The sequence below is a fragment of the Haliotis cracherodii genome, unplaced genomic scaffold, assembly GCF_022045235.1.
Source record: "Haliotis cracherodii isolate W230 unplaced genomic scaffold, xgHalCrac1.p SCAF_15, whole genome shotgun sequence".
Taxonomy (NCBI): domain Eukaryota; kingdom Metazoa; phylum Mollusca; class Gastropoda; order Lepetellida; family Haliotidae; genus Haliotis; species Haliotis cracherodii.
The window spans coordinates 35,179,660-35,198,843 of NW_027266270.1; the positions used below are offsets into that span (position 1 = coordinate 35,179,660).

The 19,184-nt window shown below is 41.0% G+C and overlaps 1 protein-coding gene across 2 annotated transcripts; it reads right to left on the reverse strand.

Annotated features, from left to right (window-relative positions):
- Positions 1 to 192: 192 nt before the first annotated feature.
- Positions 193 to 18,061, reverse strand: LOC139462555 (cell death-inducing p53-target protein 1 homolog). 2 transcript variants are annotated; one of them, XM_071244366.1, is made up of 4 exons: positions 17,955 to 18,061; positions 4,503 to 4,683; positions 3,009 to 3,186; positions 193 to 1,797 (listed from the first exon to the last, which is right to left on the reverse strand). In XM_071244366.1, exons 2-4 carry the CDS (start codon positions 4,663 to 4,665, stop codon positions 1,686 to 1,688), a joined length of 453 nt encoding a protein of 150 aa, XP_071100467.1. In that variant the 5' UTR covers positions 4,666 to 4,683; positions 17,955 to 18,061; the 3' UTR covers positions 193 to 1,685. The 2 variants fall into 2 exon arrangements, with proteins under 2 accessions (XP_071100467.1, XP_071100468.1); XM_071244367.1 differs by lacking the exon at positions 17,955 to 18,061 and adding an exon at positions 7,313 to 7,355.
- Between the last annotated feature and the right edge of the window lie 1,123 nt (positions 18,062 to 19,184).

The window sequence follows — 19,184 nt, forward strand, 5'->3', positions numbered from 1 at the left end:
ACAATGCACAAAAACAAAAACAAAAGGTAATTCACTCGCGGAGTTCTATATAAGCCTTAAGTTTCTTTCTTCCTAAGTTGTTGGTAGGAATCATACAGTAGCCAGTTCCATGTCGTTCAATACAACACTCTCTTAAGGGATACCATATTGTTGTCATTTCATTATTCAAACAAATTATTAAATAATACACCAGATTTATGAAATCGTTTTATTGTCATTTCCGCAAAACTACACATATTTTTTTTCCAAAGAGCAAAAAAGAACATGGAAAGACAGATTTTATTATAAAACAATTCAGTCACAATAGTTGACCATCAATATTTTTTTCCAAAGAACAAAAAAGAACATGGAAAGACAGATTTTATTATAAAACAATTCAGTCACAATAGTTGACCATCAATTTCATTATATACAAATATCACAAAACAGGTAGATACAGACACAAGTGTACATTCTCATTAATCACACTCCAAACAGAAGAAAACGATAGTATGTACAGCTTCCACCACCACAGGCGTACACGCATGGTATTAAGTAGTCATTCTGTACTTCACATATAATCTTCAACAATTTCATACAATCATTTGTTATATATTTAAAACAAATGTATGTAAAAACATATTACCTGCTGGTTTTCATGCCTAGGTTATACGACTTGGCTATTTGTTTTTCGGGATATCCTCAATTTGGTTTCGAATAATAAACTGTTATTTTTGGTAATAATTTAACGGTGTTGCTTACTTAGCTGTATAATATTATATAGCAACATAGCTACCCTATTGGTGTTGGGCTCAGACCAGAATGATTTCCATAATGCACTGTTATCACCATGCAGTACCAACTTCTGAATCGTCATCCGCATCTCTCACTTTGGAAAACAATTCCAAAAAACAAATAATTAGTTTGTAATAAAAATAAAAAACTCATTGTCTGCATTAGTAGCTATCCATTACCCCCATCCTCGCACGCAAGCGCACACACACGCGCACACACGCGCACGCACGCACACACACACACACACTCCCTTTAAGACGCATGTACCTTCCTTTTTACCTCCGGGTACGAATATGTATTATGGATCAACAAAAAAGTCTTAACAAGATCTCTAATAACAAAGTGTTCCACTGATTAAAAGAACCAAGAAGTAATTATACACGTATATACGCAAGTCTTTTTTGAACAACTGGAGTGTATAGTGTGGGAAAAGACAACGTCGGGAATAAATTATGCTGAAAACAGATGCGTACATTGGAATATACACTGGTGTTAGCGATAAGTCAAGTAGATTTTGCATATACTGCTGGTGTCTATATTCGTAGGGGTAATATGAGAGTTGATATATTTCAATGCATGGCTGCACCATTTCAGATCATTATCTTAACGATAGCATGACAATATAAATGTGGATTTTCATTTTATGACCAATATACATAAATATATGTAGATATGTTATAGATCTATAACGCATGTATTATTATTGTGAACGTGGCGTTCACACTATCGACAATACCAATGTTGTCTATGCGAGGGAATTCAGCGTGGCCTAATATGACAAGTTGTTTCAATGTTCTGGTCAGACGACGTGTGCATCGGTTTAATCGACATGAATAGGAAATGATGTGACAATCCTATATTGAAATCCCATGGGAAATAAGGCCACGTAAAGGAACGAACAATCCCGACTTCTAACTGAATTGACGGAATTTTCCCACAATCTGCTGACAGTTGGGGCAGGAGTGGTTGACGTCTTTGCTGGCGTCCACGCAGAAGGGAATGAGGCAACACCCAAGCCAGCACCTGGAAGACAGAGGCAGAGGTTATCTCAAACATTGGTTCATCAGTTGATGTCTCCGGCTTGTATTTGGACGGCAACACCGGGCACTGTACTCAGTGTCGTGGGAGATCTGGGCTCATGCGATTTCTGTTCTAGCTTGGATAAAATCCTAACAAATAGAGCCACGGGGCTCTGTAGCTCACTTGAACTGTGATGAATCAATAGGGGATATAATCAAAATTGGATGGAAATTCTATGAGTTTTTTTGAGTCACCATAGCACTCTTTCAAAGGAGATGTCGAAAAGGTAATCATTACACAAACAGGAGTATGTGAAGGGCAAAGGTCTTAGTATCTAAAAAATGTATCATATGTTTTACCACATACTGCATACTTAGTAAGGATTAAGAATTTATGGATGAACAACTTCTTTATTACAATTAAGAGCGACGTTTCGGTTCTAACACCGTTATCAAGCAAGTGATATACAGAGTGTGGTTGACAAGTATATATACAGGTAGGAGGTAATGTTTATACAGTAGAGTAGAGTAGATGTCAGATGTAGTTATACTGGAGTGGAGAAGACTGTTATGTACACACAAGGGTAGTAATGACAATCATCAGTGAAGTCAGTGACATAAACAAAGAATGAAGCATGTAATATAAACAACGGGATTATGGCTGATTGGGATCTTTGATGAGTTGGTGGTACGCCGGGGGAATGTAATAGCCTTGGTCACGGTTGATTGACGGCTGGAGTCTTTTAATGTTGATGGCTTCTTGCCGTATATCAAATTTCACGATACATCCAGCAAGATTGATTGTTTTCAATATTGTGGCCATGTTTGATGTCGGATCGGAATTCCCTGAGCAGTATTGGGGGACACCATAGTTGGGATGATTCATACAAAGTTTCCGCTCGATAGACCAGAGGAGATGTAAAAATTCTACCGCACGGACAATCGGTGTCACGTGCCACGACATGAGCTCACATGACTTTCAGGTGCCTTCAGGAGCCTTCATGTGCTTTCAGGTCTTATGTTTAAACCATCCTCGATAAACTCGTGTATTACATCTCCGACCATTCCATGATGTTAAATACCCCGGGACCTATTCGCCACTACAGCTTCATGTCTGCGTCCTATTCGATACAAACGACACAATATACCCTGGATACTGCTTTGTGTTACTCGTCACATTACTGGTTTCCATGTTATCAAATAGAGATTATTTACCCAAATAGACAGATGAGTCCGGCAGCAGCCCAGGTGAGAAGGCCAGTCTCATACGTCATACTTGTGGTCACGGTGGCGTTGCAGTGCTGGCAGATGATGAGGGCGGGTGCGGTGCGGTACCGCATGGCGGACCCGGGGACAGGACCGATGCCATAGCCAGGCTGTTGTAACACCACGGCTGGAGCAAAGAAGGGACAGTACTAGGTGATCAATGCAAACAATCCATGTTTATACGGTTCAGGGCCCCGTTCCACAAAGCAACTTTAAGATGAACTCCCATTCTTTAACCTAGGCGTACGGCAGCCGTAGCGCTGCAATCGCATTGTGGACTGAGACCAAGGTGTAAAACGGGAAATCCGGTTAGATTAGATCACCTGCAACAACCGATGCTTGTCGTAAGGTGAGTGAGTTTGGTTTAACCGCTTTTAACAGTATTCTTGTTATGTCACGGCGTGTCAGCTTAATGTGGGAGGAAAGCCCGAAGTGATGCAGGTCTCAAACTATTACCAGTTTGATGAAACCCACGAGCACAGGTATGATGCTGACAAACATAATCGGGGCGAACCGGGATTCGAACCCACAATCATAGGAGACGCAACTCATCACAGCGAATTGCGCCACCGTGGACGACTGGACCACCTGTGCCCCCACTGATCGTAAGGAGATCAGGTGGTCTTGGTCACTTGGTTGTACCGTGTCATTGAATACCCAGACGGCATTGATCGTTGGTCATGATATCAATCACTGGATTGTCTGGTCCAGACTCGATTATTTACAGACCGCCGTCATATAGCTGGAATATTTCTGAGTTAGGCGTTATACAAGAACAAAGAAACATAAGCCGTAAAAAGTATTAAACGAATTTACGCCGCTTTTAGCAATATCACGGCGTCGGATATCAGAATGTGCTTCACACATTGTAGCCGTGTGGGGAATCGAACCCGGGCCTTAAGCGTGACGAGAAAACGCTTTAACCATTAGGCTACCACAGTCGCCCCACCACATATGCTTGTAAATAGATAGGTAAATCCAAACACTAGTATGGATCATGTCATACCTATGCGATGTATTATTTAGAAATTATGACATCTGATCTGTCCATGCTACATGCCAATAATGTCACAATAAATCCATGCACACACTAAAACAAATAAATAAATATAATATAAAATAATGATAATAATAATAAATATCATACCTATGGGGTGAGTAAGTGTTGTTTTACGCCAAAGTAAGTTCCAGATATATCACGAGTATGTCGACAGCTGATAGCAAGAGAAATGTCTTATGTCGAGCCGTGGGGATACGATGCCAAACAACAAAGTCAAATACTGTGACAAACACTCCTCATATAGTCATCTCTTTAACACGACATACAATGGGAATGATTTTGACCCGATGCCCAGAGTTGTTATAACTAGGAATGCATCACAGCAACATTTCTCAATACAAGTATTTCTTAAGATTTATGATAATCTAGAGCCATAGACATACTTGTCTGTTGTTGTCCTTGGAGGTAGGCACCGGCCTGGGGGTAGCCGCCAGCTTGGGGGTAAGGTTGTGGTTGGGGTCCCTGGCCGTAGGGCGGGGGAGCTCCTTGGGGGTAGGCAACAGGGGGTGGTTGGTTCATTCCCCCGGGAGTTTTATCGTCTGCCATGATTTAAGTTGGTGAGACCTGCAAGAGACAGAGAAAACAGATTTAATAACTGAAGGCGAACATTGGCGCTCGGCTGTATGTGGTTAAACATGAGCAGTTGATAAGTGATATGGTAACATTCTGGTTTAGTAATACCGACATCATAAGACGAGACAGCATTGTAGTTTGTACTATAAATGAACCCGACCCGCGAGCTCCATCAGCTCACAATGTTGAGCTGAGGTGAAATGGGGTTTAACGTCTTGTTCAAGATTATTTCACAGACATATAGCGACGTGTATGCACGTGTGTGTGTGGCTACTTGTACTAGTCAGGACTAATGTCGGTTTTATTGTGCTAGCCTATTGAGATACCATGCCCAGTTTAAAAAGGACGCCCCACTCAGACACAGTATTCTCAATCCAAGCCGACCGGGCAGGTAGAGTAACATGTAGCATCTTTTAATATGACACAAACGGGGTTCGAACAACCGACCTTCCGCTGTCCAGATAGACATTGGGGTTTCATAGTGTGAGCAACGAGCCACGCCGTCGGGGTAACCCAATCAACCAATCACAGCCTGACCGTAGGGGACCTATTCTAACCCAGAATCTCCTGGCGCAACGAAATTACAAACAAATGTACTGCAAAAAATTTTTAAAAAAATGTTTCGTGAAATTAGTATGACACATAATCTCTCCCAATAATCTTTAAATATATTTTTCATTTAATCACTGTACCATCCTCGTAATATATATGTTAATCTCGTTGAACAGTCTGTTACCAGCCCATGCTACATGAGTGTAATCTAACACCCTTGTCAACGACGTACTCGGAGCAATATTCACAACAGTACCACTGTAAAATGGTCATTCGTGACCAACTCGTGTTATTCCGTGACAAGCCGTTTTCTTGCAGGTTACGGAAAGGGGCGAGTGATGACGAATGTGAAAGGTGAATCGCCAGCCTGGGCTCTATTAGTGATCGCCCAACTGTTCTCCATACAATGTATATGTATGCTGTATCCATGGAGTCACAGTGTTATTGGTGGGTAAAGCCAGAGACCATATAATAGAGCACATACCAATGCTGTATCCATGAAGTCACAGTGTTATTGGTGGGTAAAGCACATACCAATGCTATAGCCATGGAGTCACAGTGTTATTGGTGGGTAAAGCACATACCAATGCTGTATCCATGAAGTCACAGTGTTATTGGTGGGTAAAGCACATACCAATGCTATAGCCATGGAGTCACAGTGTTATTGGTGGGTAAAGCACATACCAATGCTGTATCCATGAAGTCACAGTGCTTTTGGTGGGTAAAGCACATACCAATGCTGTATCCATGGAGTCACAGGGTTATTGGTGGGTAAAGCACATACCAATGCTGTATCCATGAAGTCACAGGGTTATTGGTGGGTAAAGCACATACCAATGCTGGGAGGGAATTTTCATAAATGATTATTTGGTTCATAAATATGCCCAAATGCATAGTTTGTTGTCAGTATGTTGAATATAGATGAGGAAAAAATAGATTGTTCCAAAAAAGTCCCCACCCCAACAGCCTTATAAAATCAAATGCTCCCTTTACATTCATTGCCAGCAATATTGCACAGGGAGATCAAGTGTAATTCCTGGATTAGGGTTTCATATCTGAACCGTCTTAAAATAAAAAAATATTTTACATTCGTGGTGCATGCCGAACCATGTATCCTACACGGCATGTCTCTTTTACGTCTGGTGTCAGCAAGCCGTTTTCATAATTATTAAGGAACTACCCATATCATTATCTCTATACAACATGAAATGTATTCATGATATGTGTTCTCAAGACATTAAAGTTATTAATAACTATTGCTATATGTGATTACTGATGAATTGGAGTAATGATATCATAATTTGCATTAATTTGACATTAATTGAATAGCATTAATCATTAATGATCATTATTATGTTTTATCATTAATCCATTGTTAAGTACTCATATAAATTGACAACAATGTGTGTATATAACACACACACACACGCACGCACGCACGCACGCACGCACGCACACACACATTCAGGTAGGCGGGTTTTTTCATGGTGAAGATAAGAACCAGACTCCTTTATTTATAGACTGACATTATTGTACACTACCATACAAAAATAACATCCCAAGCGACGCGAACAGAACAACAACGTGGGGATTCCGGACCGTTGCTCATAATGTCAATCACTAGTTTCTCTGCTCCAAACTCGATATATTAACAGGACACCGTCATATAGCTGGAATGTTGCTAGGTGCGGCTTTAAACAACGAACAAGCAATATTTTTGGCGAGTCGGATCATCCGAAGTTAACTCAGAAACAAGTAGTCCCGAGTCAGCACAGGTTGGGCACGCCGTATAGCACGAGGCCACACACAGATATAGGTTCCATTGAATATGTTGGCGTCACCAGGTAATAGTCTACTAAAACTTAAATTTAGCAGCCATCTTAACAACCCAATTCTAATTTCAAATATCATGTTCTGAACAAAATTCCTGACAAAGACAGAGCCGAAGAAATTCCTCACAACCATATCCTAGCTTACTCGCAGATAAACACCGTGAGAATAATTCAATTAGTTCACAACTCGATCTAGATTAATGATTAGTTAAAGAGAGGAAATGACTAGTTGTTACAAATTGCACAAGGTCAGACTGGCGGCGTCTGGCCCAAGTGAAAGGCCACTTGTTCGAGATGTGTTATACGCTGATGTATGTCAGGAATGTCTGGAGAGATTGAGCCGGCAGAGCCACAATTTAACATGCTCCCAGTGGGAAGGTGTATCAGCAGACTTTCCAGATGTACCAGTATATAACTGGATGAAAAAGGAAGAATTAGTCCTCATATTATATAGAAACATACGTATGCAGTACAGGTTCTTTCAACGAAGTTCATAAATATTATATAAGGTTTACATAGTAATTGTTTTTTTAGATATACACATTTCCCAGTATGGTGCACATGTAGGAATATGGCGATAGAACGACAAAAACATGCCCATTATATAAACAAACATCGAGATAACGTTTGTAGTGAAATGTTTCGTGTTGGTAGAAACAGCGTGAAGCCAGTGGGGTCTGGGTTAGAATTGTATGGTCGTTAGAGGCACTTAAAGTGGTCGGGCTGGCCAACTTGGCTGATTATTTACAGGACGCCGTCATACAGCTGATATATTGATGAGTGAAACGTTAGACAACAAACAAAACAAATCTGACGTTACCGAGGTCAAGATGCATACACCACCATCCTCACACTAGATCCCACTCGGCCCAGTTTACAAGGCCATTCGTGGCAAGCCGTGTGGCACTGTTGTATGCTACACCACCACTTGCAAGATCATTATCAACTAGGTCACTGTGACCTAGCGGGGTCATGTAGTGAGTCTGTAATGACGTCAGTAAGTTAGACCTGACGAGTAACAAGGAGAGTTTCTCAGTCGGCACAGCGTAACGATGTCAGCTAAACCTCTCTCCAGGAACCCGAAATACAGGACTGGTATAATCTGTATTACGTTGCCTATTTCTTTGTTTATTGTGTAACGCTACACTAAGCAAGTCTGGACCAGACGATCAAAGCCGTAGGGTTACGGTGGCCACCAAGTCACCGACCTTGACCAACCAATTCTATCAGAAGCCGCTTAAGTGCTGATGACCTATAATGTTGCCGCTGTGTAAGTTGATCGATCATTATCGTCACAATCAAAACCATTACAATCATCAAATTAATCACAAGCCAGCCTCACACACATCATTCAACAAAACCATTATCATTATGATCATAACCATTAGGATCAGGACCCATCAGCCATCAGCCATCACCATAAGCTTCTTAAGAAGCATTATCATCATTATCATCATCATCGCACTCTGTTACCAGCCAATGCTACATGTGTAATCTGACATCCTTGTCAACGATGTTATCGGAGGAATATACACAACATGCGTGACATGGCACCACAGTAAAAAGGTGAATCGTCAGCCTAGTCTCTATTAGTGATCGCCTGGCTGTTCTCCATACAATGTATATGTTTGCTGTAGCCATGGAGGCACAGTGTTATTGGTGGGTAATGCACATGCCAATGCTGTATCCATTGGCACCCGGTTAACTCTCTCACCATGGCTTGTTTGGTTTTTAATGTGGCACCCAGCATTTTTCTAGGTGTATGACGGGTGCCTGTACATAAACGAGTCTGTACCTGACAAACCAGTGATCGATATTACGAGCACCGATCCACGCTGTCGGGATACGATGTCATGCAATCATTGAAGTCTCCGAGCCTGATAACCCAATCCATTTGGTCGCCTCGCCACGGGGCTGGGATCATGGTAAATATTATTTATCGATTCATCTAACATAGGCAACCTTGATAGGCCTTCCTCTGTCATGACCTATATATTTTTGTTTAACACAATAGTAGTATTTGCATCTATAAATTCCTTATTGAACGGGTTATCGTGTCGGGTCACATAAAGCCTGAGGCTTTGCCAGATCACCGGGTACAGTAAATAGATGTGGAGAGAGGCTGTGTGTGTGTGTGTGTGGGGGGGGGGGGGGGGGGGGGGGGGGTGGGGGTGTATGGTGTACGAAAAAAAGAAATACACTACTTGAAAAGAACACACGATGTTTTCGTAAGACTTCAGTTAACCAGTCGCGCCATAATGTCATCGATCGTTAACAACTTGTACATACGTAAATTTACATATCAGATCAGTTCTGTGGCATGTCAAAATGTCCTAAAAATATTTTCAAATGCGGTGTGAATTTGAACAAGTAAATATGTTTATCCCAGCTTGTCACGGTACAGAATTCAATGAGGATTACCATCATTGACGTTTTAATTGACTCAGTAATCTGGGTCAACGGACAAGCGTGAATTTCGACATCTTCCCGAGGCAAGAGAGTTAACTGACTTTAAAAGTCAAGTTTCCACCCTTGCCGAACTAGGCTGGAATTCCTGGGCTCGATCGTAGCGCCACCAGTGGCCATTACGAGTTATATCCTTTCTATGCCTCTCCTATTCACCAATCAGATTCAACCTCTCGTATCACTTGCATTTGCTTCAAACAGAACGGTGGCGCCCAGTCAAGACGATCTGATTGATAATCAAGATCTATTTTGTGATAAAACGAGTCTTACATCGCGAAGTGCATCAAATCAGGTGAGCACCTTGATTAAAAACATGAAAAGATTTAGAAAATATCTGTTGACAACGAGTTAGCGGTGCACATGCTTTGCAAATCCTGCAGTCGACCGAAATCTGCATGACACTTTACGAACCGGATTTCGATTTCGGTGCGCGATTTTTATTAGACTATGCATAGACTCGTTAGTCCAGCCAAAATGTAACTCCATAATCCCAGCCTAATTGGGCAAGGGTGGAAACTGGACTTTTATAGTAGGTTAACTCACTTGCCTCGGGAAGATGGAATTTCGAAGGCTGACATGTCCATGCTTTCGATGCATGAACTGTCTCTCCAGCATATGCGTTATAACTATTCGCAGTGACTCAACATCCGGTCATAGTGATTGCTTCCGTGGTCAAGTACCACCACAGGCAATATCTACTTGTACATGGGGATGGCCTTGACCCTGCAAGCTTGAAGTAGCTGGTGGAGATTTATAGACGAAATGCTAGGGCTCACAACAGCTGGGTTATAATCATTGGTTCATCTATGTATATCAATGGATTGTATATGTCCGTGACAGCTGTGGACACACATGACAGTAGTAGACACAAGGCGGTCTCCGACTGTCCGTGGTTTCTAACACAGATGTAAGTCAATAGTAGTAAAAATGCTAGTTTTCTGAATTCAACACCTCCAGCTATGTATAACATATTACTGGTGTAAGACCAGATATTATGAAAGATAAAACAGATAAAATTTACTTAAGTACATCATGGACTTGGGGGTAAAACAGCACAAACACGCTAGCCTCAGGCAGTGTTGTCTAAGGGTAAGAGTATCCTGAGGTTATCAGAATTACAGACCGTTTAGGTGATGTACTTAAATCTCACAAGTCGGGCAGGTGAACGTTTCCCTTTAAGATGCATCGTGGAGGGGTATGCTTGTTACAATCCTAACATGATACCACATATATTATGTAAACTCTAGTCCCATTTATGAACTGATTAACGTTTCATTTTGGTACTACACATTACTGGTGTCGCAGGCAAAGGTCTCACCCTCTGACACTGGATTGTTCAATTGGTCCACTGATAGTACAGTACTACACAACTCAGTTAATTACTGCCTTGAACTAATCAGCACACCGTTCATGAGATAAGTGCCAAATGTTTACTCAATATATCTGATTATTGGATATCGCTGAAATGTGTTTCACTATAGGCAACGCGAAAATGTTTGTTTGTTGTCTGTCACATCCTGCAACGAACATTGAGAAGTCTTCAAACAGAAGGGCTCGTCTATATCGTCTGCTACAGACATGTACTTCGGGTAACTTTCTGTCGGGCGGGGGGATCGTGGGTTAGCCTAGTGGTTTTTACTCCGCTTTTAGCAATATTCCAGCAATATCACGACGGGGGACACCAGAAATGGCTTCACACATTGTACCCATGTCGTGAATGGAATCCGGGCCTTCGTCGTGACGAGCGAACGCTTTAACAACAAAACTACCCCAACGTCCCTACACAAGCTGGAAGCATCTAGATACTAGTATTACACGGAACATGACAATTCAGGTGTGCTACGATGGTATTGTGTGTAGGATAGAAAGAAACCATACGCCTGAAAATTGGATTTGATCAAACAACAAACGTTATCAAAACGTTACTAGGCTGAAGAAAGTCGGCGAAAAACAGCAATCGTAAGACCCAAACACATAACTATGACACCCGTTTCAAATACATCACCTTCGAATAACAATTTCTTGTTCCATTTTAGCTATTATCATACATGAGTGTATACTTTCTTTTGCCCATCGATTTAGGGGATTGGTTGACTAAACTGAACTGACTTCAATATGTTTTGCCTTTATGGAGTAAAGGCGTTGCTTGGTCAGCAAAGAGTATATATTTTATGTGTTGCAATAACAACATAGTAAACAAGCTGTAATTCAGCCCTTCCTCACCATGTTTAAAGTCACTTAAAGGTCCCTGACACACTCGTATGGGAAGAATGCTCACGCAGGGGATTGCTACGCGACAACCTGGGCTGCAAGCCTACCGAGGTTAGGTTACATCTGTCATCTTGGACTTTGTTCAGTAACACGTCAGCGTTAGCTGTGAAGCCCTCCCCAAAGGAACTTCTAGGTCACGTCTTATCTGTCAAAGGGGTTGCTCATTTGTAACACGGATACGCTACACAGTGAAGACAAGACGAGGAGAGAAGCCACCTTTAAAATACTCTCTTTGGTACACTCTGTTGTAACTGCTGTATAACTGTAATCGTGAGCTTACATAGCTGTCACGCAGCTCCTCTGTGAATGTGTTCTGCTGCCGCAAATGGGGACTAAACCTTTTGATTAAATAAACAAAATGCAGATTACCACCACGAACGACCAAATCTTTTTCAGATATCGGGATAATTAATTGTGAACCTACCCGTCGTCTGGATCGATGAACACACTACTGATCACTAACATGCAGTCATAAAACAGCTATGCGGCATGTGTACTGAACAGTTCAAAGACGTGTATATATCTTTATATGTCTTTGAATAGTTCGATTAGGCTAACCAGTGCTGTTCAAATTAATATTGCACAAATCCAAAAACATTAAATACCAAATCCACTAAAATTGTTCACATCGTTTTTGGGTCGATAGGGTAGCCTAGTGTTAAAGCGTCCCATCGTCAAACTTAGAACTCGGGTTCGAATCCCCATATAGGTAGTGCTGTAAGCCTATTTCTCGTGTTCCCCACCGACATATTGCTGGAATATTGTTGCACCATATATATATTCTAAATCTACTTTCAATGGATAGTAATCGTACTGAAAGTTTAATCAGGGCTTCAACTGAAAAAAGATTACTGAACTAACTACCTTCACGGATGGCAAACGGAGCGACATACTGCAGATGAATTACCTAATTCCATGATGATATCCATAACAGACGTACACCAGAAATGAATCGTCACGACTGCATCCACGCTCCGCATCTGGTACAGTGATACATGCGACGTCTATCAGACTGTTTGCACAGCTGGATCATAACTCATTGCCGGGTAAGCGTTATAAGCAATAACACCCCGAGACATAAAGATGTTACGCTACAGTGTTATTGTAAAGGTCAGCACTTGGAGAATAAGTATCGTAACGCGAAGCTCTGCCATGAACAAAAATCCCCTGGTTAATATTAACGAAAAGCAATAAAGAATCTAGGAGTAAAATGCCTGCGACGACAGCTGGTAATTTGGCGGAAATTGTACCCCGGCGGCCCTTGTCGGTCTATAGTTGATTGTTGACAGTTGATGCGTTGAGAGTTGTCGTGCCATGAAAATTAGAATGCACACGGGTAGTGATAGACTAATAACCTTGGATCCATTGAGTTTCTAATGTGTGATTGAACGCCATCGTCCATCGACACACCAACAGCCCATCCCACCCTAACTCATCCAACTCAACCCACATACCATACCATAAAATACCATAATATACCATACCATCAGGCGGACCCAACCCAATAGAATATAACATAACTGCTTCATTGATCTAAGTTACATAAATGACTCGTCAGCACACATCTGTCCTCCCGTTTCCTGCAGTCTCCCCGAGAGTAAAAATTATTTACGAGCTCAGAGTAATAACATCATATTTAACGAGCCAATGTGTGTATCATATGACATGACGTAACTAGACCCGACGGCCAACATTCTTGTGCAGTTGCTGGGCACATCGACAGTGGGCCAGGACTTCGTCATAGTTATATTAGGGCTGAGGTTCTTCCCCAGCAAGACACTGACATGCTGGAGGTACGCGTTAATAAACCAACTTGCCTGAATACACGGCACAGAAACAGGATTAAGTAAAAAACGCAGCTTATTCCAGTCGTACACCAATACCAGGAAGTGTTCTGTGTATGTATTGTCAGCGGATATATACCAGTCAGACGTTCGCACGAGTGATACTTTGCTGCAATTGCGCAATGGCCATGGCGTGATTATACTATAAATAGGGGGAGATTTCACTTCTCAGCCCACATAAAAGTGTCAGAATTCACTGACCTCAACGTCGTGGTGATGGTGTGTCGAAATGCTCTTATTGGATAGTAAATATCCTGTATTAGGAATAAACATTGTATTAAGGAGCATGATAAACACTTTATCATATAATTCAATGTTCTATGCTCGAAATATCTCTTCCCATCTCTCGCAAACATTACCTAAACATTGCAAGTTATCCTGGAATGTGTGTCGTAATATATATTACGCCAGAAGGTAAGTGATGTGTCAGTCGGACAGTGACAGTCAATATAGCTCCAGTGTACAGTGACGTATCAACATATAGGCAATACAACAATGGCCTACACACATTAAATTGTTTCTACTTGCCATTCGCGGCAATCCATCAGTCTGTCCGCTAGAGTAACTGCCCTTTATCAAAGGGAGGCTACTCAAACCCTAGTCTATGAGACGTCACGTTTGTTTAGAGTCTGTCTGTCCTGTCATGACGTCACGTTTGTTTAGTGACTCAGATTACACACAGCGACAAGACGAAACAAGGACATATTTGGCCAAATCCAACTGTTTTAATTTGGGGAAACCGCAGGGGTCTACAAGTACAGATATGGAAACTGATCCCGCTGGGCTAGTGTCCTCGCTAAATTGTTTCGCAATGTATATCTCCAAAGTTGCCAAAACGTGTAAAATGCCTCAACTACGTCACTGATGTTCAGTATATTTGACTTTTCTTTTGATAATGACAACAATTATCCCAGTAATTTCTCCGAATTCCCGATGGTTAATAGACTCGATGGATATCGCTTTATCCGTTGGCTTTATCTTGCCGAGAAACCTATCCATTAAATGATAATGTGAAATATACACCACCCATTCTATTTATGGCACTGATTTTGACAAATGTCCAAGACACCAGGGCCTTGTTCACGAAACGATCTTAGCGCTACAACTATCAGAAACCCATATACCTTAATGCAATCGCTTTATGGGGTGGGACCCGGGTGATATTTTGGTTTATCATATAATGGGTAGGTTTCTCGGCAGGATAAAGCCAACGGATAAAAACGATATCCGTTGGGGTCATATGCGGATAGAGATGTAAATATCAAAGGTCAAGTAGGGACTACTTTCAGTGTTTATAAACAAACATGGCGTCGTCATTCGGCAATCGAGTCAGAATTAACCATCGGGAATCTGGATAAACTACAGAGATAACTGTTATCATTATCAAATGAACAGTCTAATATACTTAAAATCAGTGTCTAGCTGTGACGTAGCTAAGGAATTTTATAAGTTTGGAGATATAAATTTCGAAACAATTTTTCCAAGGGCACTAGGCCTAGCCAAGCGGGATCAGTACTTGTAGACCTCTGCGGCTTGAAACTTTTTCCACAAATTATAATAGTTGGATTTGGCCGAAATATGTAAGAATTGTTACCTTGTTTCGTTTTGTCGCTGTGTGTACACCTGATTGCACTGTTTATCGTTGTGACAGCACAGACCGACTGTCAACAACGTCTGAACGTGGCCGTGACGTCTCATAGACTAGGGTTAGAGTAGCTTCCCTTTGACAAAGGGCAGTTACTCTAGCGGACAGACAGATGGATTGCCGCGAAATGCAAGTAAAAACAATTGCTGTTTTGCGTATATGTTGCTAAGCCAGTGTGTAACAAACAGATTTCAGTTGGAACTATATTGGCTACTGTCACTGTCCGACTGACACATCACTTACCCTGTGACGTAATAAATATTAATGCTCGCATTCCAGGAAAACTCGTAATGTTTAGGTAATGTTTTTGAGAGAGGGAAAGCGATTTTCAAGCACAGAATTAAAGAATGACATTATATGATAAAGAGGTTATCACGCTTGTGTGTTTGGGGATGGTAATATCCTGTATTAAGGATACAGACTCGCTAAATACAATGTTTATTCCTATGCAGGATATTTACCATCCCAAAACACGCTCGCATGATAACTTCTATAGACTTGCACAAGTCTCTGGGACATTGATTATTAATTTAAATAATAATTCTAAGATGATATAAGTGCAAAGCGATGTTAAACCAAACTCACTCACTCGTTCACTCACACCTATGTCTTGGAATTAGTCCCATGTAGCCTGTGTTTGTTGTACGACGAGACTTAAATGGATCGGGTGGTCAAGCTCGATGACTGGATAATGGCGTGACAACGTACCCCTACAGCATGAACCTCTCATAGTAGCAATCACCGTCTGGTCCAGACTCGGTTATTTCCTGACAGCCGTCATATAGCTAGTATATTGCTGAGCGCGGCATTAAACAACAAACAAACAAATCCAATACTCAGCATCATACCGCTCCATCATCCTCTAGACGAAATACTCTGACATGATGTTGCTGACACAGTACACACCAGTCCGTAATTCGTCCAACGGCTCGGGGCAATACGGGCTACGATGTTGATTTATGTGAACCTCGAAACCCACTAATTGTAAACACAAAGCATACTCGGCATATGTGTATGAAGTAACATGCACCCCATGTGGTATTGTTGCGTTACTCAGACATTCTCCACAAACTCCCAGCTTTGTCTGAAGCTAAATATAAATATGACGGTTCATATAGTGTAATATAAATGTCTGGTTTAAGTGTGGAGTAGTTTGTTTATGGATGTGCGTTGTCGGCATGAATAATGTTATCGAGTGTTTCTGACATCTGGTCTTTGTTTTAGATCACGAGATACGTGGGTTTATGTCCTCGCACTTATTTGCGGGAGGCGGAACCGAAATACGATTGTTTTCTGCATATCCTTATCATACTACATTTTCCTTATTAAACAATGAACACACACAATAGTCATGTATTATTATTATTGTCACCATCACCACAATTATTATTATTATTATTATTATTATTATTATTATTATTATTATTTAACAACGTTTAACAATATCCGGGTCTGTGCTTTCGATGTGCGTTCTCAGCTCACTTAGGAGACTACATCGCACGGACGCTTCGAATTCAATGCTGTCCCAACCATACAAACTACACTCAACCTACATTCTATGGACATTTTGACGTCGCGGTTTGTAGGCTCACACCTTTTACAAGCCAGTATGTTTCCATAATGTAAATATATCGGACAATTAATTCGTCATACCATGTCTTCGCTCAGTACCAACACGGGTAAATAGTCGGCATAAACAGTAGCGTTATAACGGGGCCCTACCCATATCTGTACCATCGAGCGAAATCTACCCTTATATGAGGCATGGTCTCTGACAAAGGTAACGTAATGGCCTCTAGCTTATTGTTAAAAATCCTTTCACCGATCTGTCAAAATGTGTTGCTAGAATAGCACTGTAGGCGTGTTTGTTTACGCCATACATGACAGCTAGTTCGACCACTTCCATGTGACTTCATCAAATAAATACAATTAAGAATAAAAATAAGTTTGTGAAACTGTAAATTTTTACCAAGCTGTGAGATTCCTGTATTCAGAACGAGCACTTGTTGAATCAAATTTATATTTTTTTTCACGTACTATGACGTCCACATGTGCCCTGTAATGGTGATTGTGATGATTATGGTTATCAATGTGTTGACAGAAACGCTAAATACTGATAATCAAATATAGTTCATAATATGAAATCATAGTATATATAACTCAATGAATCTCCTAATCTCCTAGTTATTAACCAATGTGTCTGTTCAATAGACAGATGGGAAATTAAAAAATAATCAATCAAATAAAATAGAATTTCACTATCACGTTTTTATAATGGAAAACCATAAGGAAAGAAATCTCAACAATTCACTAAGTGATAACCGTACCAGGTTATCAACACCAGTGTGAAACGTGTAAATCCCCTCCCAGTTCTATCCATAGTATGAGTGGATCTAGATCTGAAGGCGTATTCAAGCCTCATACATAAACAACATCCAGCCATTAACAGTATCTGCCGTTCCTGCTCGCTGCCCTTATACAGGTCATCGGTAAGCTGTCGAATACCAAACGTATTCAGTGAACGCCAGCAGATTTCTCTCGGAAACAACTATACACAAACCTCAAGTCTATTCCTATAACAGCAAGTATATATCAAGGAGGTTTCATATAGAGGAATTACACCTTAGAGAACCTTAGTTTTAGTGAGCTTACCTGAGCGAACGATGTCAAAGCAGTATCCTAAATACCGATTGCCGTCTGGTGTACGCTTCGCTGGGCCCTGCGTCGCGAGATAAGTGCGTGCCGTGTGCAAAACACGTCAGAGCATCCTGGTTGAGTAAACAAATACTTGTCGCTTTCGCAATTACAAAATAAAATCTCTCATCTGAGTTGTTCAGTTTGTTGTCGCAATATTCCTTTACTACAAGAAGAAAAATGTTAATGCTCGCATTATATACTGTGAGAATTTCAACTTGGGTTAGGAATTATTTTTTTCTGGAGAGATGTGTTTGTTTTTGAGATTTACAACAGCGTGTTGTGAGATCAGCCGACGGGTGCGGTGAATGAAGAAAGGGTATGTCTGTCTGTAAACAATGGAGTCTGGACCAGACAATCCAGGGATTGACATCACGAATTTGTATCTACGCAATTGGGATGCGGTGACATGCAGCCAGCTCGCCATAAACACACCCGGATTCCTGTATCGGCGTTAAACACTATCTACTCAGTCACTACTGCTCGCTACTACTCGCACAACTACCACTACTACAACTGATGTTACTGTAGTAGAAGTAGTAGTAGTAGTAGTAGTAGTAGTAGTAGTTGTAGTAGAGGCAGCATTAGTAGTAGTAGTAGTAGTAGTGACAATAGATATAGTTGCATCAGTAGTAGTACTAGTAGTAGTAGAGACAGCATCAGTAGTAGTAGTAGTAGTAGTAGGCATCGTAGTTGTATGGTTGTAATTGATGTAGTAGTAGTAATATTATGTTGGTTGTAGTTGGTGTAGTAGTAGTAGTAGTATGTTGGTTGTAGTTGATGTAGTAGTAGTAGTAGTAGTTGATGCAGCATTTGTAGTAGTAGTAGTGATGGTGGAGGTAGTAAAGTAGTAGTAGTAGTAGTAGTAGTAGTAGTTATAGTAGTTGTATGGTTGTAGTTGATGTAGTAGTAGTAGTATGTTGGTTGTAGTTGATGTAGTAGTAGTAGTAGTAGTAGTAGTAGTGATTGTGGAGGAAGTAAAGTAGTAGTAGTAGTTGTATGGTTGTAGTTGATGTAGTAGTAGTAGTAGTAGTTGTAGTAGAGGCAGCATTAGTAGTAGTAGTAGTAGTAGTAGTAGTAGTGACAATAGATATAGTTGCATCAGTAGTAGTACTAGTAGTAGTAGAGACAGCATCAGTATTAGTAGTAGTAGTAGTAGGCATCGTAGTTGTATGGTTGTAATTGATG